Below are 27,228 nucleotides of genomic sequence, written 5' to 3'. Positions count from 1 at the left end.
TTTGCAAAGGCTCAGAGCTGGAAGGAATTTGGCATGAATAAAGGTTAGTGAGTACAGGGAGAATGGTACAGGATACCTCTGGAGAGGAGGATGGGAGCTGGCAATCATATATCGAGTTTGAATTTTATTTGAAGCTCAATAGGGGAATGATATAATGACAGTACTGTTTAAAAGGTCCCTCTGTAATTGCTGGGTAGAAATTGAATTGTAGGTATGTGAAAGTGGAAGCAGGGAGTTCAGTTAAAAGGCTGTTACGGGGCTGGTGTTGCTCAGTGATAAAGCACTTGTCTAGCATGTATGAGGCACTGGGTTCAATCTCCAGCACTGGGGGGAAAAAGCAGCTATTATGAGCATCCAGCAGTATATATTGACTAAGTAGTCTCCAATTATATGTGGGAGACACATTGCCAGATCCCCAGTGAATGGCTGAATCTGGGAATAATATCAAACTATATGTATAGCATTTACTTGATAACTTCTCATTGGCAAATTTTTGAATATTAAGCATTAATACTCTTGTACTTTGGGACCATTATTAAATAACAAAACACTGGCACACAAGCACTGTGATATACCAAGATAGTCAGTCTGATAACCAAGAGGACTACTAAATGACTAACTATATACAGTATGGATACACTGAACAAAGCATGATTCATGTCCCAGGCAGGATAGGACAGGGTGAGATTTCATAACACTATTCAGAGCAATGTGCACTTTAAAACTTATAAATTGTCTATACCTAGAATTTTCTATTTAATATCTTTAGACCATAGTTGAACACAAGTAATTGAAACCGAGGAAAGCAAAACTGAGTAAGTGGGGGGATGATGACTACTATTACTACCATGCGCCCCACCCCCCATGCACACACACATATCTTTAAGAGATGTTTTGAAGACAGAGTCATCTGGACTTGGTGATGAAGTGAATGTGGAGGGTGAGAGAGTGGGAGAAGTCAAAGATGATGCTGAGCTTTTCAGCTCGTGCGATTGAAACAGATGACTTGAGAAAGGATAGTTTTAGGGAGAAACTCAGGAGCTCCCAGTATGAAATGGTGAGTTTGGGCATCTACCCCTCACCTCCAAGTAAATATTGTCCGGGAGGCAGTTAGTTATATGAATAAGTCTGGAGCTCAGGAACAAGGTCTGGGCTGGAAGTAAAAATCTGTGAATCACCAACAAATGTATGGTAATTGAAATCAAGGCTGTCCAAACCAAATAAATAAAAATAAAATAGAAAACAACACACACACAAATAAGGGTGACCCATCCTTCTCTGAAAGATGAAAGAAATAGCCCAGGACTAAGCCCTCAAGAACCCCAACATTCATTCATCTTAAATACCTTTGTGTGAGCCTGTGTCAGATCTGGGATATGGTGATAGAAATCAGTCATATTCCCAGGTCTCAGGGAGCTCAGCCTAATGGAGGAACTGGAGGTGATACAGGTTCTTTGTGGGACTTGATACTTGTCAAGAAAAAGGATATAAAGTCATTGCTACAAAACTAGGTGTAAGTCTTGAAAGATGTATGTGTAGGGGCGAGAGAGACCCTGAAGTTTAAGCCTCATCAGCTACACAGTGAATCCTCCTCAGTGTGGAAGACAGAGAAGTAAAACCAACAGTTAGTGTCATGTGTAATGATGTAGGTCAGTGCCAAGGGATTCCATGCTGCAGGAGCAGATAAGAGAATCGGAGAAGGCTTCCTAGAGGAGGTGAAGCTTAGCTGAATCTTGAAGGACAGGCAGCTTACTGACTGAGCTGGGGTCTTGTAGGCTTGTGCAGAGGCCAGAGGAATGAGAGAGCACAAAGAAGTGATAGCTGTGCTTTCCAGAATGGTGGCTGCGAGCGACATGCAGCTTAGACACTTGAAACATGGCTAGTCCAATTTGAGAGGTGCTGGAAATATAAAATATACACCAGGTTTCAAAGGCTTATTATGGAAAAAAGGATGTCAATTACCTGAATATTTTTTTGTATTAACTGCATGGTGAAAGGGGTGAATGAGGCTCAGGCAGCGAGACGCCCTCCTGAGGACAGGGGGCTCTGGAATGCAGGGAGTGGGCAGTGGTGTGCTTTGCTCTGATGGGTGGAGAATGAACCAGAAGAAGAACAGATCAGCAGGCAGAAGCCTGTTGCATGTGTGTAGGCAGAGGAGGGGAAAGACCAGGCCAAATCTGAGAACTTTCAAGAACTAGGTCTGATGGCTAATCGGCGCGGGTGTGGGCTCTGAGGGAGGGAGAGGAGGAATCTGGGAAGTTCCAGGTTTGCAATACGGCAGAACATGGGCTCAGGGGAGACTGCTCAGTGAAGGGCCACAGGGAAGAGTGTTCCTTCTTGAGTGTGGCCTGGGTGCAGGCAGAACTGACTGAGGACTCAGGATATGTTTGATAAATGAATGTTTAAGAAAAAATCACAGACTAAAGTATGTGGTACAGGAAGTGCATATTGTACGTTCTAGAAAAGAAATTGCTACATCAGTGGGAGATAGAAGCTGGAGGTCAGGAGAACAAGCCTCTGAGTGCCTGCCACAGTTTTCTACCCCAGGTTCCCATAAACAGCAGCAAGAGACCCATTCCTCATTCCCAGCCAGAGGCATCTCAGGTGCTAAGGTATTTGGCTGACATGACACACTTATGGGTTTCCTCTCCCCCTTTGCTATTTTATTTTTGTAAAGAGGAGGTGAGGGTGATTAGACTGAAGAAAGAGGAGGGAGGACAGTGTGATATGAGAGGCAAATGTAGCAATGTGTGCAGATACGGGATATTCAGAAAGGAGCTCCTTGTCAGAACTGCTAATGGAAACTGGATGCAGTGTTGCAGGCCTGTAATCCAGCAACTGGGGAGGCTGACACAGGAGGACTGCAAGTTTGAGGCTAGCCTTAGAAACTCATCGAGTCTCTCTGTCTCAAAATAATAAATAAAAAGGGCTGGAGATACAGTGCCTCTGGGTTCAACCCCTAGTACCAAAACCAAAACCAAAACCCTGCTAAATGGATCCCTTGACCACACCCAAATATAGACACTCAATTACATCCGGTTGAAATGTCAATAATTTGAAAGAGAGCTACTAAAAAATACAGATTTGACCTCATTTCCCTATTTATGCTGGAAAAAGACCTCTCTAAATGGAGATTAGGGGATCAGGAAGGTTCTGTCACTATTTTTATGAATATGGATGAGTCATGAACTCTTCATGTCAATTTTCTCACCTATCAAAATAACAGTAATAATACTAGCCCTGTTTATTTCACAGTTGGCATTACTGATTAAGAAAATGTAAATAGTTTTAGAAATTTAGAGTGCATTCTGAGGTTAGCCGTGAATGAAGAACCCACAGAAAAATATTTGACTTGAATAAATTTGAATGGCAGAGAAGTCATTAAGGGTGTGTACAATGGGGCAAAGATCAGTCTCTGGCCCCTCTGTGGACAGAGCCAGCTATCCCAAAGGATAAGCCTGGCCCTCGACATTTCTTTGCCTCTAAAGAGAATTCACTGGGTGAGAGTCCAACAGGATATCCCAGTAATCTTAAAGGTGCGTCATGAAGTAATTAGGGGGATTTCTTAAAATGCATAGTGTTCACTTTTTTTTAGATTACTTTTTTATATATATTTTTATTTATATACGATAGCAGAATGCATTACAATTCTTATTACACATATAGAGCACAATTTTTCATATCTCTGGTTGTATACACAGTATATTCACACCAATTCGTGTCTTTATACCTGTACTTTGGATACTAATGATCATCACATTCCACCATCATTTCTAACCCCAGGTACCCTCCCCTCCCCTCCAACCCCTCTGACCTTTCTAGAGATAGTCTATTCCTCCCACGCTCCTACTCCCTATCCCACTATGAACCAGCCTCCTTATATCAAAGAAAACATTCAGTATTTGGTTTTTCAGGATTGGCTAACTTTTCTTAGCATTATCTTCTCTAACTCCATCCATTTACCTGCAAATGCCATGATTTTATTCTCTTTTATTGCTGAGTAATATTCCATTGTGTATATATGCCACATTTTTTTTATCCATTCATCTATTGAAGGACATCTAGGTTGGTTCCACAGTTTAGCTATTGTGAATTGTACTGCTATAAACATTGATATGACTGTGTCCCTGTAGTATGCTATTTTAAAGTCCTTTGAGTATAGACAGAGAAGAGGGATAGCTGGGTCAAATGGTGGTTCCATTCTCAATTTTCCAAGGAATCTCCATACTGCTTTCCATATTGGATGCACCAATTTGCAGTCCCACCAGCAATGTATGAGTGTGCCTTTTCCCCACATCCTCGCCAACACTTATTGTTGTTTGTATTCATAATAGCTGCCATTCTGACTGGAGTGTGATGATATCTTAGAGTGGTTTTGATTTGCATTTCTCTAATTGATAGTGATGATGAAAATTTTTTTCATGTATTTGTTAATTAATTGTACATCATCTTCTGAGAAGTGTCTCTTCAATTCCTTGGCCCATTTATTGATTGGGTTATTTGTTTTTGTTTTTATTTTGTGTGTGTTTAGTGCTCTATCTGATGTGTGAGGGGTAAAGATTTGCTCTGAAGATGTAGGCTCTCTATTCACCTCACAGATTGTTTCTTTTGCTGAGAAAAAACTTTTTAGTTTGAGTCCATCCTATTTATTGATTCTTGATTTTAATTCTTGTGCTATAGGAGTCTTATTAAGGAAGTTGGGGCTTAATCCCACATGATGGAGATTAGGGCCTACTTTTTCTTCTATTAGACACAGGGTCTCTGGTTGTATTCCTAAGTCCTTTATCCATTTTGAGTTGAGTATTGTGCATGGTGAGAGATAGAGGTTTAATTTCATTTTGTTGCATATGGATTTCCAGTTTTCCCAGCACCATTTGTTGAAGAGGCTATCTTTTCTCCAATGCATGTTCTTGGCACCTTTGTCTAATGTATGCTAATTGTAGTTTTGTGGGTTAGTCTCTGTGTCCTCTATTCTGTACCATTGATCTACCAGTCTGTTTTGGTGCCAGTACCATGCTGTTTTTGTTGCTATTGCTCTGTAGTATAGTTTAAGGTCTGGTATAGTGATGCCACCTGCTTCACTCTTCCTGCTAAGGATTGCTTTAGCTATTCTGGGTCTCTTATTTTTCCAGACAAATTTCATGACTGCTTTTTCTATTTCTATGAGGAATGCCATTAGGATTTTGATTGGAACTGCATTAAATCTGTATATTGCTTTTGGAAGTATGGTCATTTTGATAATATTAATCCTGCCTATCCAAGAGCAAGGTAGATTTTTCCATCTTCTAAGGTCTTCTTTGATTTCTTTCTTTAAGGTTCTGTAATTTTCATTATATAGATCTTTCATTTCCTTTGTTAAGTTGATTCCCAAGTATTTTATTTATTTATTTATTTTTGAGGCTATTGAAAATGGGGTAGTTTTCCTTTCTGAGGATTTGTCACTGATATATAGAAATGCCTTTGATTTATGGGTGTTGATTTTATATCCTGCCACTTTGCTGAATTCATTTACTAGTTCTAGAAATATTCTGGTGGAATTTTTAGGGTCTTCCAGGTATAGAATTATATCATCAGCAAACAGTACCAGTTTGAGTTCTTCTTTTCCTATGTGTATCCCTTTAATTTCTTTCGTGTAATTGCTTTGGCCAGTGTTTCAAGAACTATGTTAAACAGAAGTGGTGAAAGAGGGCATCCTGTCTTGTTCCAGTTTTTAGAGGGAATGCCTTCAATTTTTCTCCATTTAGAATGATGTTGGTCTGGGGCTTAGCATAGATTGCCTTTATGATGTTGAGATATGTTCCTGTTATCCCTAGTTTTTCTAGTGTTTTGAACATAAAGTGGTGCTGAATTTTGTCAAATGCTTTCTCTTAGTCTATTGAGATTATCACATGATTCTTATCTTTAAGTCTATTGATGTGATGAATTACATTTATTGATTTCCATATGTTGAACCAACCTTGCTTCCCTGGGATGAATCCCACTTGATCATGGTGCACGATCTTTTTGATATGTTTTTGTATTCGATTTGCCAGATTTATATATATATTTATTTATTTTATTTCTTCATTTTTATGTGGTGCTGAGGATCGAACCCAGAGCCCTGAATGTGCTAGGTGAGCACTCTACTGCTGAGTCACAACCCCAGCCCTAATTTTGCCAGAATTTTATTGAGAATTTTTGCATCTATGTTCATTAGAGATATTGATCTAAAGTTTGCGGGGTTTTTTTTTTTTTTTTTTTGTTTGTTTGTTTGTTTTGATGTGTCTTTGTCTGGTTTTGGAATCAGAGTGATATTGGCCTCATAGAATGAGTTTGGAAGTGCTGCCTCTTTTTCTATTTCTTGAAATAAATTGGAGAATATTGGTATTAGTTCTTCTTTAAAGGTCTTGTAGAACTTGGCTATGTATCCGTTTGGTCCTGGGCTTTTCTCGGTTGGTAGACTTTTGATGGCATCTGCTATTTCATTGCTTGAAATTGATCTGTTTAAATTGTGTATATCATCCTGATAAATTTGGGCAAGTTATATGATTCTAGAAATTTGTAGATGCCTTTGATATTTTCTATTTTATTGGAGTACAAGTTTTCAAAATGCACAGTGCTTGCTTTATATTCAGACTGATTCTTTCTACTCTGACTCATTTGTTTGTGTGTTCATTCATTCATTCATTCAGCAATATATGTCCAAGCACTCAAGTCTTTCCTGTCATTTAAAACTTGAATTCCACCTACTGCAGAAGCATTCCAGGCCCGCTCAGCACAGAACGTTCATCTCTGACCTTTGTGTCATGAACCACATTCTGCTTTGTTTTGCATCTGTTATATTTGTCTCAATTCCTTTCTGGATAAAAAAATCCATGTCCTAGACTTCATTTATCCCTAAAGTCAATAGCATGACACTATATAAACAGCAGATACTCCGTAAATAAGAACTGAATGAATGAATTGGATGGGTGGGTGGGTGGCCTTGGATCAGGTACTATTTCTGTCTTTTCTGAGCTGAACAGAGAAGGAAGTGTAGTGTATACACTTCTGGTTTAGCAATGGAGGTTGGTGGGGGAGGGAAGCAATGGAAGGTGAAGAATTACTGGGGCAACCATTAGTGATCTGCTGCTTGAAGTAAGTACTGGAGGCCCCTTGGGAGTATCTACTCATCTGGCTCACCTTTACTGAACACTTACTGTGTACAAGATACCATGCCACAGGTAATAGAGATGATTATAAGTTCACTGCATGGCAAAAAAAAAAAAAGAAAGAAAGAAAAAGGAGTCTAGCTGGGTAGACAATGCGTCTGTGTGAAAAGTTAAACAATGAGTTCAAATAGTATTTCAAGGTTGTGAATGCAAAGTAGCAAACTACTGCGAGCTGAATGCTTTTCTTTGTCGTGCGTGAACTGTCTAGGGCTGTCCCACTTCCTAGCTGGCTGCTCCATACTGCCCACAAGACACTAGCTCTTATCTGATCACACAGTTGGATTTTAATATCACAAAAAGTGCTCACTGTTGCTATGCAACATTTGAAGAGAAACATATAGTGAGCTGGATTAAGAGTGGTAGGGCTGGGGGCTGGGTTGTGGCTCAGTGGCAAAGTGCTTGCCTAGCACATATGTCACTGGGTTCGATTTCAGCACTACATAAAAATAAACAAATAAAATAAAGGTATTGTGTCCATCTACAACAACAACAGAAAGATTTGAAAAAAGAGTGGTGGGAGGGCTGGGGTTGTGGCTCAGTGGCAGAGCACTTGCCTAGCGTGTGAGGCACTGGGTTTGATTCTCAGCACCATGTATCAATAAATAAAATAAAGGTCCATTGACCACTAAAAAATATATTTAAAAAAAGAGTGGTGGGGACGAAGGGGCCATTTGGAAAAGCTTTATACAAGAATGCACACCAAATTTTCTGAAAAATGGATAGGATTTAGGCAGTCAAGAGGAATGGGGAAGGCATTTTAGGCAGGGAAGAGAAGTTGGAATGAACTAGGTATATTTAGAGGGCAGTTCATTTATTCATTCATTGAATAAATATTTATTGCACTTTTGCTGTTTGTACATATAAATAAATTGGGGAAAGTGCTTTGGAGGAAAAGAATAGGCATCTATAAAAAAGAATCATGTTTAGCTGCCTGGAGGCAGTTGGCATTTCAGTGGAGATGAGAGGAGGGAAAGAGCATTACAAATGGGGGAAGAGGGGACTGTGATACAGGCTTCAAGGGGACCGGAGACAATGGCACATCCAGGAGCAGAAAGGCAGTTAGACTGGCCCTAGAGAGAGAGGGAAGGAGGGAGAGAGAGTGAGGTCTCTCCATGACATCTGACTCCTATGTTCTTGCGATTCCTGTTCCTATTTGCAGGGGAGCAGCAGTAGGATAACAAGAAGCTGCAGGTGGGCGCCATACGGAAGCAGCCCATTGCGGACATTGCAGATCTCAGCATATAGCCGTAGACCAGGGCACTGTGGTTCTGATGTGAGGGAACCGGGCTGTGCTCCGACCTCCAGGGTGAGCCAGGAAGGAGGGGCTAAGTTGTCAGGAACTCTCACCTCCAGAGTATGTTTCCAGGAGATGCTAGTTTGGGAGCTAAGTCCTGTAGGTCCCAGCTGGCCTCACGACTAGCCTGCTGTATAACTCGGGTCTCATGTTGTCCATCTGCAAAATGACTGTTTGGACCAGTTAAACTCAAGTCCTGGTTTCCAGTCCTAATGTGGTAGGATTGTTTAATATAAAAGCCTGGAGGTTTTAGAATGCCCCAGAACTAAGAGGAAAATAGGAGGAGCGCTGGAGGTTGCAGGAAGGTATGCAATTTCTTAAAAACTGTATCTTACTGATCTTGTTCTATGGGGTATATGGACAGAATCATGGGGAACTTGAAAGGAGAGGCTGGGGCCTGAAACCCCTCCAAAGTTCTCTAACCTGTCATGAAGTACTGCACCACTGCAGCCACTAGATGGCAGAAGAGTTCAGATAGAGAGGGATGAGGGGGTGGGAGAACTAGGCAAGCATTGAAGCATTGTCTTTGGATGTTCCGAAGCAAATCAGATAATGTTTCTACTTGTGTCACAATGAATAAGTGTGTGTCACATCTGTGTACAGTAAATATGTGTTTATATGTGCCTGCCCATGATGGTTTCTGAGCAAGAAGACAGAAAATAAAACTGGACTAGGAATCTGAAGACCCGCATGCTAGCGTGGCTCTTTTCATTCCCTCTCTATATGACCTTGGCATACCACCTAGCTTCTTTGAGGTTTCACTCTTTTTCTGTAGAAGGGGATCATACCCTGGCTTATCTCTGGGTGGGGTGATGATAAAATGCAATCATGCCCTGTGGCCTATAGAGTTGTACCCATGGGCAGGGGGTCTACGTGGTGTGTAGATTAGGGTATTTCTAGAAGGGTGTACTTTCAGGGAGGTGCAAACCCTTGGTAAGGTGGCATCCTTAATACATATGGTCTGCTACTTGTCAAGACTTTGGGGAATTAGACAGGACATAGAAGAAGCCAGTTCTGGAAGAGTTGAGGGAAGGCTGAGAGGGGAAGAAGCGTGCCTCTCCTATTTGGAGACAAAGCAGTGGGGGGCTCAGGATAAGGCTTCTGTGCTTTATCTCTGACCTCTATGGGATGAAGGCAGGTGAGGGAGATCTTCCTGTGGCTCTTCCCCTGGCTTGGGCAGAGTTCTACTGAGGCCTGTGCCCTCGCTGTGCTAACTGGAGGGAGCAGCTCAGCCTCTCTGCACAACAACATTATCCGCTGCACCTTCTACCAGCTCATGATCCACAGCCTGGACCCCCTGGGGATAGGTAAGCAAGGCCTCCCCAGACCTGTGCATCTGCCCTCCAGCAACTGGAAAACTGGGACTGCAAATCTGAGAGGTAGTGGTTTGGGGATGGGAAGAGGGTCAAGAGAAAAAAGTGTGGGTGGTGAAAGTCAGACAATCTGGGAGACAAGGAAGAGGCACCCCAGGGGACTCACCAAGAGAGGGCCACCTGAGAGGAGAAAGCTAAGATCCTTGGTACACACATCTCACTACTTACCTGCCTCAGTGCCCCTTCCTATAAAATCTAAAGGGGTTCACCTGCAGGCAGGCCATGAGTGCCAAGTGCCGTGCTCTGGCCTTTGTTGGGGCTAGCTCCAGCATCCCGCGCAGTATTTCCAGCCTGGCAGCTTGGCCCAGGATGACTAGCCAGGGATTCTTCTGGGGGGCACCTCAGCAAGGGCCCCACAACCCAGATGCTCTGATTGGTGTTCCCTTTGCTCTGTATTTGACTCTGGAGTGCTGGGAAGCTTGCTAATCCCTTCCCAATCAGGAATCTCAAAGCATACCCTCAGAGCTGCCAGGATCACTTCCGAGGTTGGTGAGGGTAAGCAGTGTCTAAAGAGCAGTGGGGTCCATGTTGAACTTGACAAATGATGGCAGCAGCTAAGACTCTCACTATCCACCTTACTGAGTCCTGCCTTCTGTCTCGACCTTCCCCAGAGAGCTGCCCCAGCGTGCTTCTCAGGCTCTAATGGCTGTCTCTCAGGTAGTCTTCTGCTGACCTTGGGCTCCTCCTTCTCTGGGGCTCTGATCCAGAACTGACAGCCCATGCAGAAGGCCCTCAGAGAAAGATCAGCTGTTGGGAGAATGCTAAGGGGTCAGAGTGCCACTGAGCAGGAGGCTGAGGCCCGAGCTGAATATGACCTGAAAGAAGGACCTGCTGTGTCCCAGGGAGCATTCTGACTGACATTTCTGATTTAAGAGTCTTAAATTTTCATCAGGGCCTGAAGAGTCCTGAAGACACAATATTGGGTATTAGGTGTTAAAAGAAGCAGACTGTATTGTGAACAGCGTATCAAAGAAAAAGTGATGAAAGCTTCCTCAGAAATTCCTCACGGTGGGCCTCGGCAGGCACTGTGAAAGGGTCAGCTCTAGAAAAACACTAGCTCAGGGGTCCCAGAGCAGAGCTAGCAACACCTGCCAGCCTCTGGATGATGAACGCTAGGGCTGTGCCTGGCCCGGCCCAGTGAGGCGAGCCGTGTCCCTGGGTCATGCCTGCCCACTGCTGGAGAGCACAGACTCCAGACAAGTCCCGGAGATAGACTCTCCTAAAAGGGACTGCAGGGCTCTCTGCCTGGGCTACCTCTGTGACCAAGAGCCGCCAGCTGGCCTACTTGTCCTAACAGGATTATGGGATGTTGAGGCCAGGCCGAGGTCAGAGGAGATTGATGCTAAGGAGATGATCCGGCTGGGCTGGAAGAGGGGAGGGCATGTGAGGAGACAAGTGCTTGGGAGCCGGTGACAGAGTTATCTCTGGGAAGAGCAGCCTGCTTGCTCCATCGTCTGTGGGTGTGGTAGGCCAGGACCCTTGAGGCAACTGACCGCAGGAGTGCCTTGGGGTGCAGTTCTGCTCAGAGACTCACCCTGATTTTGTACCCTGAGACTTGGTCCAGGAGGGGCTGGGACCTCTCAGGGCTTTTGTTCCCAACACTCCCCAGATACATGTTTGTGTGTCCGTGTGCTGTTTCCAGATGGCCACCCAGATGTTTCCGTCCTTTCCAGGTGTTCCAACTCTCTCCACAGAGCTGATTAGTGGAAGAGTTGTCTCTTGTGGTCTGAAAGCTCACCTCTTGGTGAAGGGGCTTTTCCTCTCCAGGGTCACATGCCTCTGCTGGTGATTTCACTGGGATGAGTGAGAGAGAGAGTCCCAGTGCAGGGGACCCTGCTGCTGACCTGCTTTCCTCAGTGGCGTGGGAAATGAGCGGTGAGGGTGTGTGACGAGGATGTGAGGCAAAGGGAAACTTGTTTTTTCTCATCACTCCCTGAAGCCAACAGGGAGTAGATGTTCTCAGCAACTGGACTGGAACTGAGGGAGCTCTCTAGATAACAGCTACCCTCCTCTCAACGGAAGACTGCAGTGCTTGATTAATGTCAAGGACCCTCTGGGGTTTTCTGGCCTCCTGAATCTGAGCTCCCAGTAGCTGCTGGGTGCCAGGACACTTTGGGGGACCATGGGTGTCATAGTGGTGGTTGCAGTCAGAGGCAGATGGAGCTTGTAGTCAGAGGCAGCTGCAGCCAAACCAACTCTGAGAACTTGGTAGACAGGTGGAGAGGAGGAAATTCCAGACCTGGTTAACTACTTCCTGTCCATCGCGGATGCTGGCAGAGGCTTTGATCCACCTAGCTTCCCAGACTCCTCAGTTTCCTTGCAGTGCCTACATCATGGACTAGAGGATCGCCAGGTCCCCTCTACCTTAAATCTGGGATGCTGGATCTTGTTACAGCAGTGTTGTCTCCTGGGTGGGACAGCGCCCTCAACTACTGTTGTCAGTTTGTCATCATCATTGTCAATGTTGTTCTAGCCAACATTGTAGTGATTTCTAGGTACCAGGCCCTATTTAAAAACATTCACGAATAAATTAATCCAATCTGTTGATATCTCTGGAAAATTTTTACAGATGAAGAGTCTAAGGTACAGAGAAGTTAAGAAATCATCCACCTAGGTCCACAGCTATCGTGTGAGTGGCAGGTCTAGGGTTGACACCCATGTCATCAGGCTCCAGAATCCATGCTAACATAACAATATGAGTGAAACACTTTGCAGCAACTAAAGCACTTTTATTTTTTCTCATGGACCCTCATATCATACTCCGATTGTGTCATGGTAGTGGCTTTTTAGAGAGGACTCAGGCCTAGATACTCTGCTTTCCCAAGCAACCCAGTGCTCAGGGGCGGAGCCGGAGCAGACCCCAGGGCATCGCACTGCTTTCTCATTTGCCTTCCCTTCCCCTCTTTCCCTGTCCCAGCTACACAGCTGGGAGGAGCACCTTCCTGAGCTCCAGCTTCTCGGTCTCTGTCACTCCTTCCTTTCCCACAGTGAAATTACATGCATGAAGTACTCTGCGTCTGTTGCGTGGTGGTGCACAGCTGTAATCCCAGAGACGTGGGAGGCTGAGGTCAGAGGATCACAAACTTTTATTTATTGAATATTTATTTATTTATTTTTAGTTTTAGGTGGACACAATATCTTCATTTTACATTTATGTGGTGCTGAGGATCGAACCCAGTGCCTCACATGTGCTAGGCAAGCGCTCTACCACTGAGCCACAACCCCAGCCCGAGGATCTGAAATTTGACGCCAGCCTCAGCAACTTAATGAGATCCTGAGCAATTTAGTAACACCCTGTCTCAAAATAAAAAAAAATAAAAAGGACTGGGGTTAACCGTGGAAGAGCGTCCCTGGATTCAAACCCCAGTGAAGTGGCACCCTGTTTCTCCACAGAAAAATCCTCTCCACCATGGATGATTTTAGGACTGTCAGCAAAAGAGTCTCCACAAAAGAGTTCAATGTAGATAAACTTCCTATTTTCCTGTTGCCCTGTTTACTGGGCCACTGGCTGAGAAGATACCAGCACTCCAGGTGCTGGACACCCCCTTACTAGTTTTTCACAAATGTATCTAGTATAGTACTTTGAAGAAATGTGCAAACAAGTCCTCTGACCTTGAGCTGGGCTTCACAGAGATGTCTACATTTTTAAGATAAGTTACCAATTGGGCTCCATGGTAACAGCTGGCAGGGGGAGGAAAGAAAGGGGAGAAGAAGCTTTCCCCTCTCAGGCATTGTCCTTGAAGAGTTAACTTGACCAGAACAGTGAAAGAAAAAGCTGCTTTTATGTGAACTTTTGCAGACTGTGAACTTCTGAGCCCCTCCCCTTACATGCTGGGTATAAAACTCTGAAACTCCCCGAACTTGGGGTTCAGGGGATTGATTGATTACAGCAAAAGCTGTACCCTCTGAACCTGGCTGCAGCCAAATAAAACTGTTTCCTACTATCTTCGGTGCCTTGCCTCCTTTGTCCCTACAACACCAGTACTCCCACTCCCCCCAACAAAGTACTTTGCATGTTGCCTGGCACATAGTCACATGGGAAGAGTTGCCCTCCCCGTTTTCCTTGCTGTAAAATCAGGGCAGCACCGTTCTGTGCCCATTGCTATGTGGCCTCCAGCGAAGAAGGTGCACAGGGATCTAGAAAGAGGCCTTGCTTGGACTCTACGTGTCTGGGGTCAAAATGGGTGTGGCCAAGAGCTTGTTGGCTGTCTGGAGAGGAAAGGCTCATGAACATGGCCACCAGTGGTCCCCATGGAGCAGCACACACAGAATGCTATCACCCTGATTTCTAGAAGGTTCATAAAAAGAAAGCTTCAAAGGATTTTACTGATAATCTAGTCCAAGGGTGGCAAAAACACATTTACTTGCCATCATTTCCCCATTCCCTGCCCATTAATTCTGGTACTTTGTCAGCAAGTTTGGATCAGAATCTTTCCCAATTTATCACTTAAGCAGCCATCACTTGAGCTCATAAGGGAAATAAATCCTACTTATTGTTTCTGAGTGCAAGTATGTCATTGTACAGAAAGGATGTAGGCTCTGAGAGGGTGACTTGCCCAAGGTCACAGCCAGTTAGAGATGGTGCAGGGAATTTAAGACCAACTTTACAAATTGGGTGCTGTTAGTAGACCCAGTAGGATCAGAATTCCGACACGGAGACCCCCAGGCCTGCCTTTCCCTGCTCACTTCTGCTCTGGTGGCTCAGTTGACCGTCCTAACTGAAGGGGCGTGGTAGGGATGACTTTGCAGTCCCAGATGAGGTGTTTTGCCTTTCTTGTTCGCAGCCCACCCTCCCAGGACAAGGAGGAGAGCTTGAATCAGGAGGCCAGAGCCCAACCCCAGGCCAAAGCAGAAAGCAAACCAGAAGGTGAGAGGATGGCCGAACCAGTGGGGTTTCTCCTGCCACCTCCCTCCTTCCTGTCGGCAGCCAGCCCAGGGCAGGAACCGAGGCACAGATCTTGGCCTCTGTGAGCCAGTCAGTCAGAGGGATGAGCTGAGGCTGCCCATAGTAGGTTTCACTCCAGCCTCCTTCTTCCAGTCTGGTCTCCTGATATATAGCTGCTGCCCAAGGGGGGCATTGTGAGCTCTTCTTAGATAGGAAGGGAAGGCCAGAAGGTTCTAGGACTCCCATTTCTTTCTAATTTTTTTTTTTTTTGGTAGTTGTAGATGGACGGGGCGCCTTTATTCTATTTGTTTATTTTTATGTGGTGCTGAGGATGGAATGTAGAGCCTTCCACATGCTGGGCAAGCCCTCTGCCACTGAGCTACAGCCCAAGCCCCATGGACTCCCATTCCTTTTTTGCTAAATCTTACCTGTATCTTCTTCCTATTACTTCTACCTAAGGATAGGGTTATTAGTGATTGATGTGAAATCAGCAGCCCCAGAGAGAGAGGGAAGGTTCTGCTGGATGAGGGAAGGCCACTAGGGGTCTGGTAACACAGACGTCCAGCATCTGTGTGGTGACTAAGATGAAGGAAGTGGGACAGCTACTGCCATACGGCCTCTGCACACCAGGTCTGTCTGGTCCACTCAGAAACCCTGGGAGGAAGGTAGAGCAGCATTCTTTCCATTCTGTAGAAAAGGCTATGCAGGCTCAGGGAAGTCAAGGGACTTGCCCAAAGCCACACAGTCAAGATGTGAGAGAGCCTTAGCTAAACTATTAGCTCTCCAGAATTTCTGTTTCCCTCCACTCAATCCTGTTCCACGGCTTTAACATGTCTCAAAATCAGCAGGATCCTTTCCGGAGGATTAGACCCTGAGCGCTGAGAGTGCCCTCCCTCTCTCTGCTTCAACTGCTCGAGCTGTTCACAGCATCCTTGGCCACGATGGCCAGGAAATGTCTGTGAATACCTCTCATCTGCAGGTATCTCAGGGGACAGGGCAAGAACAATGCACATCATCTTACTTTTCCTACCAACAAGAAATTTCCCCAACAAACCTTCGGAGACCACGCTCTGCAGTAGCCCTGCAGCCACTCCCATCAATGTCTGCAGCTGCCCCCAGAACCTGGTCCGCTCTTCTGACCTAACCCATGTTTATCCTTTAAAGAGGAGCCACCAGCTGAGCTCCCTGTGGTCACGGTCACACCAGCCCCAACTCCAGACACTAAGGGAGATCTGGAGGAGAATCCTGGTGGTCAGGTAGGCGCCCAACCTCTGCACAGGTGAGGGATTTAAGAAGCCCAGGGAAGGACTTTGTGGCCAAAAATAGTTCCTTCCTGAAGGTCTGAAATTCTATTTGAGTTTCATTCTTCTGGAGTAAGCATCGCTCTTCTCTGAAGTCACTTGAAAACCACAAAAACCTGATGTAGCCAGTAAATTTACTGTTAGCATCTCAATATGAGTGAGGTGATATGTACAAGAATGTACTGCCGTGGACTGGGGTGGTGGCTCAGTGGTAGAGTGCTTGCCTAGCATGTGTGAGGCACTGGGTTCAATTCTCAGCACCACATAAAAATAAATAAAACAAACGTTCATCAACAACTAAAAAAATCAAAATAAATTAAGAAAAAAAAAGAATGTACTGTGAGTGCCACGCACTGCAAGAACACAAAGAATTGTTAGTGAGTTTATTGGCAACTAGGGAACAGTGAGACCAGGTGCCTCAGAACACCAGACATCTTGGAATGCGGTGGGACAGTGTCGCGACCCCTCGCCGGCAAGGGAAAACACGACACAGGATTCTTCTTTCAGCAGTTTATTCAGGCCTTGATTCATGTATCATCTTCTTGTGACCCGTCGCCGAGCGCCCAAGCACAGCCTAATAAAGCCTCCAGCATACCAATCTTAAGCTGCCACGTGGACCTTTCTCATAGGGTGGGAAGGGATTGCGTGCCAATTCTCCATATTAGGAGTTGTTTATCACAGGCCACAGTGGAAGCCAGCGCCATCTTCTAATGGCGGCCACGGCCTAATTAGAACGGCTCACCACAGTTCCCCCTTCTGTTTTATAAAACAATGCAGGCGAAAGTAGAGGTCCTATCCCACTGTGCAGAAGTGGCTGCAATGTATGGTTCAGTCCTAAGGAGGGCCCTTCCCTAGACCTGGTCCCATATCAGCCGACGCCTTTTTTCGTAGGGCGGGGCGTGGACGTCAAACCCGCATGCAATAGGACATGCTTTCCTTGAGGTCCGTTGAGGGATCACTCAAGTGCAGTGCCTTGCCTCGCATCCTGCATCGTGACGACGGCGAGAAGTAGGATAACACAGGTAGCCTGGTAATAATGACAAAATTTAAGTTGGCAACACAATCCCTAAGCCCCAGAGGAAGGTAAAGAGTCTGTAGCCGAGAAGAAAGACCAGTCCTGAAACCCATCTGCGTGCAATGGTAACAAGACCTGCAGAGTGCAAGGGCTATTCAGCACTGGGAGAGAATAAGGAAGAGGACAGGCCAATCCCAGTGCAATGTGAAACTAACTTGGGGTGCAATGGCCCTGCCCAGAAATCACTGTTTAAGATGTGCAAGCCAGATTTGTGGAGAAATGCCATTTTCTAAGGCCGCAAGAGCCTGTACAATCATAGCCTTTTCTTGTGCATGGCGAGTTTTAAGGCGACAGAGAAGCCACAAACAAAGTATAACACCGAAGCAACACATTGCCCCAAAAATGCCCACTCCCACCCATTCCTTAAAGAAGGAAAAGGCAGAGGATAGCCAACTGGTGAATTGACCCAAAGTCACTGGTTCGACACGGGTACTATTCAAAACAGCAATCTGAGTTAGTTGAGACTGGATCAAGTTTTCTGCTTCCATGGACCAGGTTCCGGATAGATACTCCCCGATGATGCGGGAGGCATTTCTGGAATCATTAAATCTGACAGAGGTTATACATAAATGCGCACGTTGATCGACACAACCCAAATGTACTAGATCAAACAACTCCTCAACTTGAGCTTGAAGCAGATCTATCCTTTGATTAGCAGCCAGAATCCCAGATAAAATGTGTTGATTAATTCTACTTTGAGATTCAAGTATGGTGGATGTTTGTTGAATAACCTGATTAATAGTGGCAGCAGTTTGTACCTGGCTGGCCATGGCTACTCCAGCTGTAACTGCTGCAGCAGCAGATACCGCCACAGCTGTCACTATAGCTGCCGTAATTCCAAAATCTCTACGGGCTCTAATCAGTTCAACAATAGGAAAAGACTCTGGATCTGCAGTAACCGGAATCGGGACAAAGGTCGGAACTTTCATAACCACTGCCGTAGTCCAGGAGCCATTCCAACACTCAGACAAATAGCAGGTAATATTAGAACAATTAAGCATCCCCTGTGATGTATCATTAGCCAAAATAAACAGGAACGGAGATTGGAGACAGACTGCTGCGGAGGGTAATGTAGCATTAGATAATTGTGAATTATTTGCAGAAATTTTAAGCCTCCTACCTCGCTCCGAGTCTTGGGTACTGCCAGAAACATTAAACAGCCAACTTTGGACTCCTCGTAATTGAGCCAAAGCGGAAATATCAGCTGTGGCTCCCTTTTCATTGGAAATCAACCATTGAAACCAAGACCAACCTGCTCCTATAGAGGAATTATTGTTGGAAGAATTATACAAGTATCTTTTAAGAGAGGGGGAAAGGGAGAAACCTTTAGCGACCTGATGTTTCTCCCAAGAATGATCTTGGCAAGGCGTGAATGTTGGGGGGAAGCCACACTCAGGAGTGCAATAAGGAGAAGCCTTAAAATGAGTGGCATTAGAGGTCTGATTAGAAGGAGACAACGGAATTAACACCTGGGAAGTAATGGCCAGAGTGGTAATATTAAGCTCAGAAGTATTTGTCAAGTTTCCTGAGCCCTGGTTTTTCCCTGAGCTAATTTGTAGGAGCACTGCACCCAAAACTCCCTGCGAGATCCGACTGTACTGCAATGGGTCCTCCCAGTTAGTCAAGTTCTTAAGTTTTAAATGGATGCAATCACCCTTGGAAAAACTGAAGCAAAAAACTCCTGTGAGATTGATGCTGGAGAGATTGAAGGACCGATCTTGGTCCCCTCTAGGGGAAACACAAGGAGCAGACATCTCACATGAAGTAGAAAAAAGAGTGGGGAGAACACTAGAATTGCTATGAACCGGCATCGGCATTGGCCACGTTCGAGCTACCGCCCACCACTGCATTGATGTCCCCTGTACCATCGATATCAGCATTAGAACCAGGACACTCAGTAGAAGGATGGTCCTCATCATGAGATTGTTGTAGCGCCTCCTGTTGTTGGTTGATTGATGTCGGGACTCTTCTTGTCAGGCGTTCTGGAACCCACACCGGCTCCGTCCGGTCCTGTGGGAAAACACAGACGGAACCTCGTGCCCATGCCAGCACGGGATCAGGCCCATACCATTGTCCAGAAAGTACATCTTTCCACTTAACGTGCCCAAAGTTCGGGGCAGAGGGCGAACAGTGCCTAGTCGCAGCAGAGCGCCCTTGGATGTCCAAATTCAAGAAATTAATAGTAAATAGAGCCAGGGAGAGGCGCTCTTTCGGGGTGTGGCCTAAGCCAATTCCCCCTTTTTGTTTTATTAACATCTCTTTTAGAGTCTTATGAGCACGCTCTACAATACCCTGACCTTGTGGATTGTAAGGTAAACCATGGACAAGCTGGATACCCATCTGGCTGCAAAAGGAAGAAAATTGTCGTCCAGTATACGCTGGACCATTGTCCGTTTTAATGGTCTGTGGTAAGCCCCATGCTGCCCAGGCTTCCAAGCAATGCGTGATAACATTTCCAGCCTTTTCACCAGACAAAGCAGAAGCATGGATAATGCCAGAACAAGTATCCACAGACACATGGACATACTTAAGCTTGCCAAAGTCAGGGATATGAGTGACATCCATTTGCCATATTGTTAAAGACCGCAAACCACGAGGATTTACGCCCACAGAAGGAGGATGATGCAAAATGACGCAATTAGGGCAATCCAAGACAATCTGGCGAGCATCAGCACGGGAGATAGTAAAGCGCTTTTGAAGTGCTCGTGCATTAACATGAAATTTACTGTGAAAGTTTCTAGCTTGGTCTAAGGAGGAAACGAGGAACATCCAAGAAGGACGAGTAGCAAGGTCAGCTTGGGCATTGCCAGCAGAAAGAGCACCCGGTAAACCTGTGTGAGCTCGAATATGCAAAGGGTAAAAACAGGCGGAGCGATTCCAAATCAGTGTTTGAAGATGGAGAAAAAGGGAAGACATTACTCCTGATGTGTGTATGGGACCCACTGCTTCCAACACCTTTAAAGCTTGAACTACATAAATAGAATCTGAGATTAAGTTAAAAGGAAATGGACATTGTTCAAATACTTTTATGACAATTTGTAACTCCACCCATTGTGGATTGCCAGGAGCAAACTGATGTTGGATAGGAGGTTGATCATTTACCACATAGGCTCCAATACCAGTTTTGGATCCATCTGTAAAGATATTTGCAGCTCCTGGGATAGGCGTAGAAGAAGTGATTTTAGGAAAAATGATAGGATGTTCCTTAACAAATGTTATAAGAGGATGTGAAGGATAGTGATTATCTATCTCTCCTGGAAAAGAGCATCGCAATATAGCCCAATTATCCAGGTTAGCACACAAAACTTGAATTTGTTGACACGTATAAGGGACAATCACAGACGTCGGAGGAAAACCAAAAAATTGTATACTTTGTTGTATCCCTAACATAGCTAAGGAAGCAACTGCATCAGGATAATACTCAAGGGATTTTCCAGGGGATATACGTGGATGTATCCACAATAAAGGACCATCTTGCCATAAAACTCCAGTGGGTTGCCGTACAGTGGCGAGCACACATAATTGAAGAGGCTTATCCTCTTGAAGCCTGCAAAGGCTAGCATGTTGTATAGCCTCCTCCACTTTCAGCAGCGCTGACCTTGCTTCCTCAGTAAGATGCCGAGGGGAAGAAAGGTCTGAATCACCTTTAAGAATTTCATACAAGGGTTTTAATTCAGCATTGGGAATATGTAAATAACCCCTAATCCAATTTATGTCACCCAATAATTTTTGGAAATCATTTAAGGTACGTAAATTATCAGTCCTGAGAGTCACCTTTTGGGGTGTAATAGTTTTACAAGAGATACTAGCACCAAGATAATCAATAGAACCTCCTGTTTGTACTTTATCAGGTGAAATAAGCAAGCCCTTTGATTGTAATAAATGTACCAAATCAGTGTAAGCTGCTTCCAACATATTTTTGGTTTTGGCTGCCAGCAATATATCATCCATATAATGTATACACTTTAACAATGGATACTTTTGTCTGAGTGGAACAATGGTCGCTCCTACAAACATTTGACACATTGTAGGACTATTGGCCATGCCTTGAGGCAAAACCACCCATTCAAACCTTTGATCAGGTTCCTCATGATTACATGAAGGCAGAGTAAAAGCAAAACGTTCGGAGTCCTGAGGATGCAATGGAATGGAAAAGAAACAATCTTTAATGTCTATACATATCACTGGCCAATTTTTTGGAATTGTTGAAAGCAAAGGCAAACCTCTCTGAATGGGTCCCATGAGCTGCATTTGAGCATTAATGGCCCGTAGATCATGTAACAACCGCCATTTTCCAGACCTTTTTTTAATAATAAATATGGGTGTATTCCATGGAGAAGTGGAGGGTTTTATATGACCCAACTTTAATTGTTCTTGTACTAAAGCATAAGCTGCAGTCAATTTTTCAGAGGGGAGCGGCCACTGAGGAACCCACACCGGCTCCCCTGTTTTCCAGGTAATGGGCACCTGATCCTCAGCGGCCCCTAAGAAAAACCCAGCCTATGTCTATCAAGTTTTTGTTGAGGTTCTAAAGGATGTCTACGCCCCTGCAAATTTTTTCCTAATCCAAAACCTGGTCTATATCCCATGTCCTGCATTATCTTTTGGGCAACTGGTGAATATTCATTACTAAGTTGAAACCCCATGTCCTTCATAAGATCACGTCCCCATAGAGAGATTGGGAGATCGAGCACATATGGTTGAAAAGTGCCAGAACGTCCTTCAGAATCTTTCCATGATAAATGCCTGCAGCTGACTTGTGGAGCTTGAGCGTATCCCAAACCTCTTAGTGATTGATTTGAGAGCTGCACCGGCCACCCCTTTGACCAGTCCTTTAATGCAATTATGCTACGATCCGCCCCAGTATCTAGTAAACCTAAAATTGATTTGCCCTCTATAGTTAACTTTAAAGTGGGACGGTCATCCATATCTAAGGACAGGTAAACACAATTCCCTCCGGTAGTTCCAATTTCAGCACTTGTCCTTAAAAAGGAATCAGCAGGAAAGCGGGTATGTAAACTGGGTAAAATTAGCAATTGAGCAACCCGGTCTCCTGGGGAGATGGACACAATGCCTTTTGGAGCTTCCACCATAACCTTCACTGTTCCCACCGTATCCGGATTAATAATCCCAGGGAAAACATGAAGGCCTTGTAGGACGGAGGAAGCACGCCCAATTAACAAGCCCACAGTGCCAGGTGGTAAAGGTCCTTTAAACTCAGTTTCCACCAACTGGACTCCCATTTTGGGAGTTAATACGAGTCTGGTGGTGGAGCAGAGGTCCAGTCCCGCGGCACCTGCAGTGGCTCTCCGCGATTCTTGGGATGACGCAGGGACGGCCATGACTCGTTCTCCATTGTCCCATTTTCCATTGCCCCATATATTTGTGGGCCCTGGGGTCGGGGGCCCCCCCGGCCGTTTTTTGACATGTTTCTATCTTTTAAAGGTTGACCATGTATATCTCTGACGGACCTACACTCATTAGCCCAATGCTTTCCCTTTTTACATCTGGGGCATAAGCCCGGTTGACGGCTAACAGAGGTGGGCTCAATTTTGGATGTTCCCTTCTTGTTAGGACATTCTCGTTTAAAATGTCCTCCTTGACCGCACCCAAAACACTTTCCGACAACAGGGCTGGATTTATGTGATAATTGAAGGACAGCAGCAGCAAGGCCTGCATTAGTTAACGGCCCACCTATTTCTCTACAGACTTTCATCCAGGCCTCTATGCCTTTGTTTTTATAAGGAGTAATAGCTGCTTTACATTCTTTAGTACATTGTTCAAAGACAAGTTGTTTAATCAAGGGCATTGCTCTATCAGGGTCACCAAAGATTTTTCCTGCGGCGTCCACCATCCTGGCAACAAAGTCTGAGAAAGGTTCTGTGGGGCCTTGTATAATTTTAGTCAAATTGCCAGACACTTCTCCTCTATTTGGGAGTGATTTCCATGCACGGATACAAATGTTATTAATCTGTTCATATACCTCAGGGGGGTATCCTGTTTGTTGATTAGCAAACCTGCCTTGTCCCAAAAGCATATCCTTATCCCAGGCAGGGCGTCCCGCTGCATGATTTTGGGCAGCTTGCTCTACTGCACCCTCTAGCATAAATGCTCTCCAATCCAAGTATTTCCCTGGGGAAACACAAGCGCGGACTAGACTAGCCCAATCTGAAGGAGTCATGCAAAATCTAGTAAGTCCCTCCACCTGAGTAAGGGTGAAAGCGGCATCTACGCCATAAGTCCGGACAGATTCTGCCAAGGTTTTAATTATCTTAAAGTCTAAAGGCTCATGATATCTTCCCCTGTTATTGTCCTGAAATACAGGGTATGCAAGTCCCATATCTGTATTAACTGTCCTCCAAACTTGCGCATGAAAAGATCTCCCGGAACCTTGGCTCCCCCCCACATACGGGGGTGGGGCAACCGGCACCATATCTTCTTCTAGATATTCTACCTCCTCCTCCTCAGAGTTTTGTTGACCAATATTAGCTCCCTTCCCCTTCTTACAGTAGGCCTTTTTCTTCTTTTTCATTTTTATCTTACGTAGTTGTTGTAACAATATATCAAGGTCCTCAGAACTCTCTGAGTCGCTTGTGTTCTCAGGCGTTTTTAATTCGGTCAAGTCTGGGTAGAGCCTTCTCCTATTTTTATTTTCAGGCTCTTTTGCCTTCTCACTACTCTTACTCTTAATACTCTCTGCCACTTCACTATGTGATCCTTCAGATTTTTCCTCATGTAGTTGTTCAAGAACAGCCTGACCCTCACTCACAGCTTCGTGGCATTTACCATCTGTTATACATCCTCTAACTAACTTCCAAAGTGGTATAACGCCACCCTCCAAGGTACCTTGCTCATGAGCGAAATCCAGATCTTTCCCTAACTTATCCCAGCTAGGAATCGTAAGACTCCCTGAAAAGGCAAACCAAGGAGCTGCTATATCAGCTTCTCTCAAAAACATCTGCAAAGTGCTCTGCTTTACCTTAAGTCCTTTTGAACGTAGCAACCCATCTAGGGCCAACAAAATTGGGCTTGAAGAGGTAGCGCCCATAATGTTTTTAGAGCTATAAAGAAAGTGAAAGTCCAAAATCCCCGCTCTCTCCTTATTTACAGGGGAGCGTCCTTTTTTCCGCTCTCTCTTTATTTACAGAGAGAGCGCCCCGCTATTTGCTTGCGGATTCCCACTTTACCTGGGAACTTACCGGTGCACCACCCTGACTGCTGAAAGTTCTGGATCCTGGGTTCGAGGAATATAATTCCCCATCCGGGCCACCAATTGTCGCGACCCCTCGCCGGCAAGGGAAAACACGACACAGGATTCTTCTTTCAGCAGTTTATTCAGGCCTTGATTCATGTATCATCTTCTTGTGACCCGTCGCCGAGCGCCCAAGCACAGCCTAATAAAGCCTCCAGCATACCAATCTTAAGCTGCCACGTGGACCTTTCTCATAGGGTGGGAAGGGATTGCGTGCCAATTCTCCATATTAGGAGTTGTTTATCACAGGCCACAGTGGAAGCCAGCGCCATCTTCTAATGGCGGCCACGGTCTAATTAGAACGGCTCACCACAGGACAGCATTCAGCCTGGTGACCCTCAGCCTGGGGACCTCCCAGGCTCCTCACTGCCTGTGCACCTGGCCAGATACCTCAGCCTCAGCCGCAGGGTCTCACATCCTGACACAGCTTTGTCTTGACAACTCTTCTTCCACCATGCTCTGACCAAACTGAATTTCTTGTCTCCATGTTTTTCTGCTCCACACCTTGGCTCACATGGCTTCCTCGCTCTAGAATGCCATTCCCTCTCCATCTTCAGATAGCCTCATCTTGCCCACCCTTCCAGGCCCAGTTGTAAATACCTCCTCTGCTATGAAGATTCGTTGATGTCCCCAAATCTGAATGTCCATGGTGCTGTGTGCCTGTCTTGAGGCTCTTATCACTGCCTCCCTTGCATTTTTGGTCTTTCTTAGTCCCTACTAGTGGTGAGGTTACTGAAGGCAGGATCCACGTCTGAGTCTTCTCTGTTGCCACATGAGAGGGAAATATAATGCCTAACATCCAGCTATGCTCAATATAGGTCAAGAGACTTATAGTAAATAAATATTGATTGCAAGTCCATCTCTGTTTTCCTATCCCAAAGTACTCAATTATATCTCATTCATAACCCAGCATTTTAGGGCCCAGCATCTAAGACATTTTTATACTATCATGAAGGTTCCAAGAGGCCCAATATGGTTGGCTCAAGTAAAAAGGATTAAGAGGGCACAGAGGTGTCTCTGGAACCACAGTGCAGGAAGTGAAGCTTGGATCTGGGCAAGGTGTCACATGCCTATAATCCCAGCTACTTGGGAGGCTGAGGCAGGAGGATTGCAAATTCAAGGCCAGCTTGGACAATTTAGCAAGACCTTGTCTCAGAAGATAAGAAGGGCTGGGGATGCAGCTCAGAGGTAGGGTACTTGCTTAGCATATGCAAGGCCCTGCTTTCAATCCCCAGCCCTGCAGGAGGAAAAAAAAAAAAAAGTGAGACTTACCTCACAAGGAGCTGTATCTAGATCTGGTGGCTTCTCGCTCTATTTGCTGCCCACCCTCTGTCTCCTTCTGTGCCCATGCGCTGTCACTCAGCCTATCTTGGCGGCCTGGCTTTGTTTTCCTTGTCAGTCCACAACCTTAAGCCACCACCCCAGCCCTCTAGTCCAGAGCAATGACAGGTTCCTAGCCTTTAGGATCAACCCAGGTGCCAGGACGATGATCCAGTTTGTATCCAGTCAGCTATGGTCAGGAAGCAGTGGGGCACCTTGACTCCAACATGGAAGAAGGGGGCCACCAGTTCAGCTGCGGCTTTGGGGTGATAGTCCTCAGAGAAGAGGGTGCAGGCTGCTCAGACAGTTCCATACCTATTGATTGAAATGACTAATTTCCTCCAGGAAGTCTCCCTCTGATGAGAGTGGGTGAGGAAGGAGGGCAGGAATTATTTCAGACTAAAATCTTTATTCCTAATTTAAAGCACAGGCCTCAGCAAGTAACAATTGACTTCTTTACTGGAGGTTTTCAATCCTGATTGTATAATGGAATAATCTGGAGGAAGCTTAAAAAATTTCCCAGGTCCCTCCCTCAACCAATTAAGTCAGAATATATGGGGTGGGTTCTTGGACACCAACGGTTTCAAATGCCTCCAGCTGATATTAAAATGCAGCAGAGTTGAGAATCACTGAACATCCTTTGAGGGTTGCCAGTATTGTGACATTTGCTAGAGATGACATAGACACAAAGTCCAGGCCTTTGGTCAAGCTAGCATCTTATAGGTTATTTGGGGAACCTAATCTGAGAACTGCCGCAGTCTGGCTGGGCACAATCAGGAGCCACTTGTCAAAAGAAACTAACTTTATTTTTAGAACCACACACGCCAAACAAAACAGCTCCTCAGGAAAAACCCTCAGAGCCCCAACTGCCACCACTGGCTTCCCACAAGCCTCTCTCTCCACCACAAGCCTCTCCACCTCCCCCCATCCTCCTGCTCTTGAGGCCAATTGGCTGGGTCGCATGGGCGGAGCCAAAAAAGTCCCCCAATGAGCAGCTCCGTGGTCTGAAAGGGCAGGGAAACAGCCCAATGAGCATCACCGCAGAGGAGCCAATCAGCTAGATGTTGCTGGGGCTGCTATGAGCCAATTATCAGCCAGCAGCTGGAAGTTTGCTGGCAGCTGGAAGTTTGCTGGGGCCCCTTCGGCTGTGGCTCTCAACATCTCCCCCTCTCTGTTTAAACAACAAGCATGTGGCTTAGGGACCGTGCCTGCCTTAGGTTGTCCAATAGTACATATGGTCCTTACCCATTAGGTTGGTACCATTGCAATTGGATCTTACCCATCACTGACTACCGGTCCAGTATACAGCCACACCTGTGGAGAGGCCTTTGTACCATGGGGGGGGGGTTGAGGTTCTTTGCCTCACCTGCTGTTGGCCCCAAATTTTAGCTGAACGATCATGACAAGCAGTAAGGGAGGAAGATACACCAAGCCAATTGACGGCTCCTTTTGGAAAAAATTGGTACCACCGTGACATCATCAGCAAAAATAGCCCCAACAACCACAAGTCGCTGCACCAACAGATAGTTCACAATGCA

General features: G+C 45.4%; 1 protein-coding gene across 1 annotated transcript in view; it reads left to right on the top strand.

The window, feature by feature from the left end:
• Slc24a1 (solute carrier family 24 member 1) overlaps positions 1-27,228 on the top strand; it is a 48,237-nt gene that overhangs the window by 9,955 nt on the left and 11,054 nt on the right. The window contains exons 2-4 of the mRNA XM_015480516.2: positions 9,677-9,814; positions 14,661-14,724; positions 15,907-15,998. Coding sequence (XP_015336002.1) covers positions 9,677-9,814; positions 14,661-14,724; positions 15,907-15,998 — 294 coding nt within the window. The remainder of the gene's footprint in view (positions 1-9,676; positions 9,815-14,660; positions 14,725-15,906; positions 15,999-27,228) is intronic.

Source organism: Marmota marmota, unplaced genomic scaffold, assembly GCF_001458135.2.
Source record: "Marmota marmota marmota unplaced genomic scaffold, marMar, whole genome shotgun sequence".
Lineage (NCBI taxonomy): Eukaryota > Metazoa > Chordata > Mammalia > Rodentia > Sciuridae > Marmota > Marmota marmota.
This window is presented reverse-complemented; position numbering and strand designations above follow the sequence as displayed.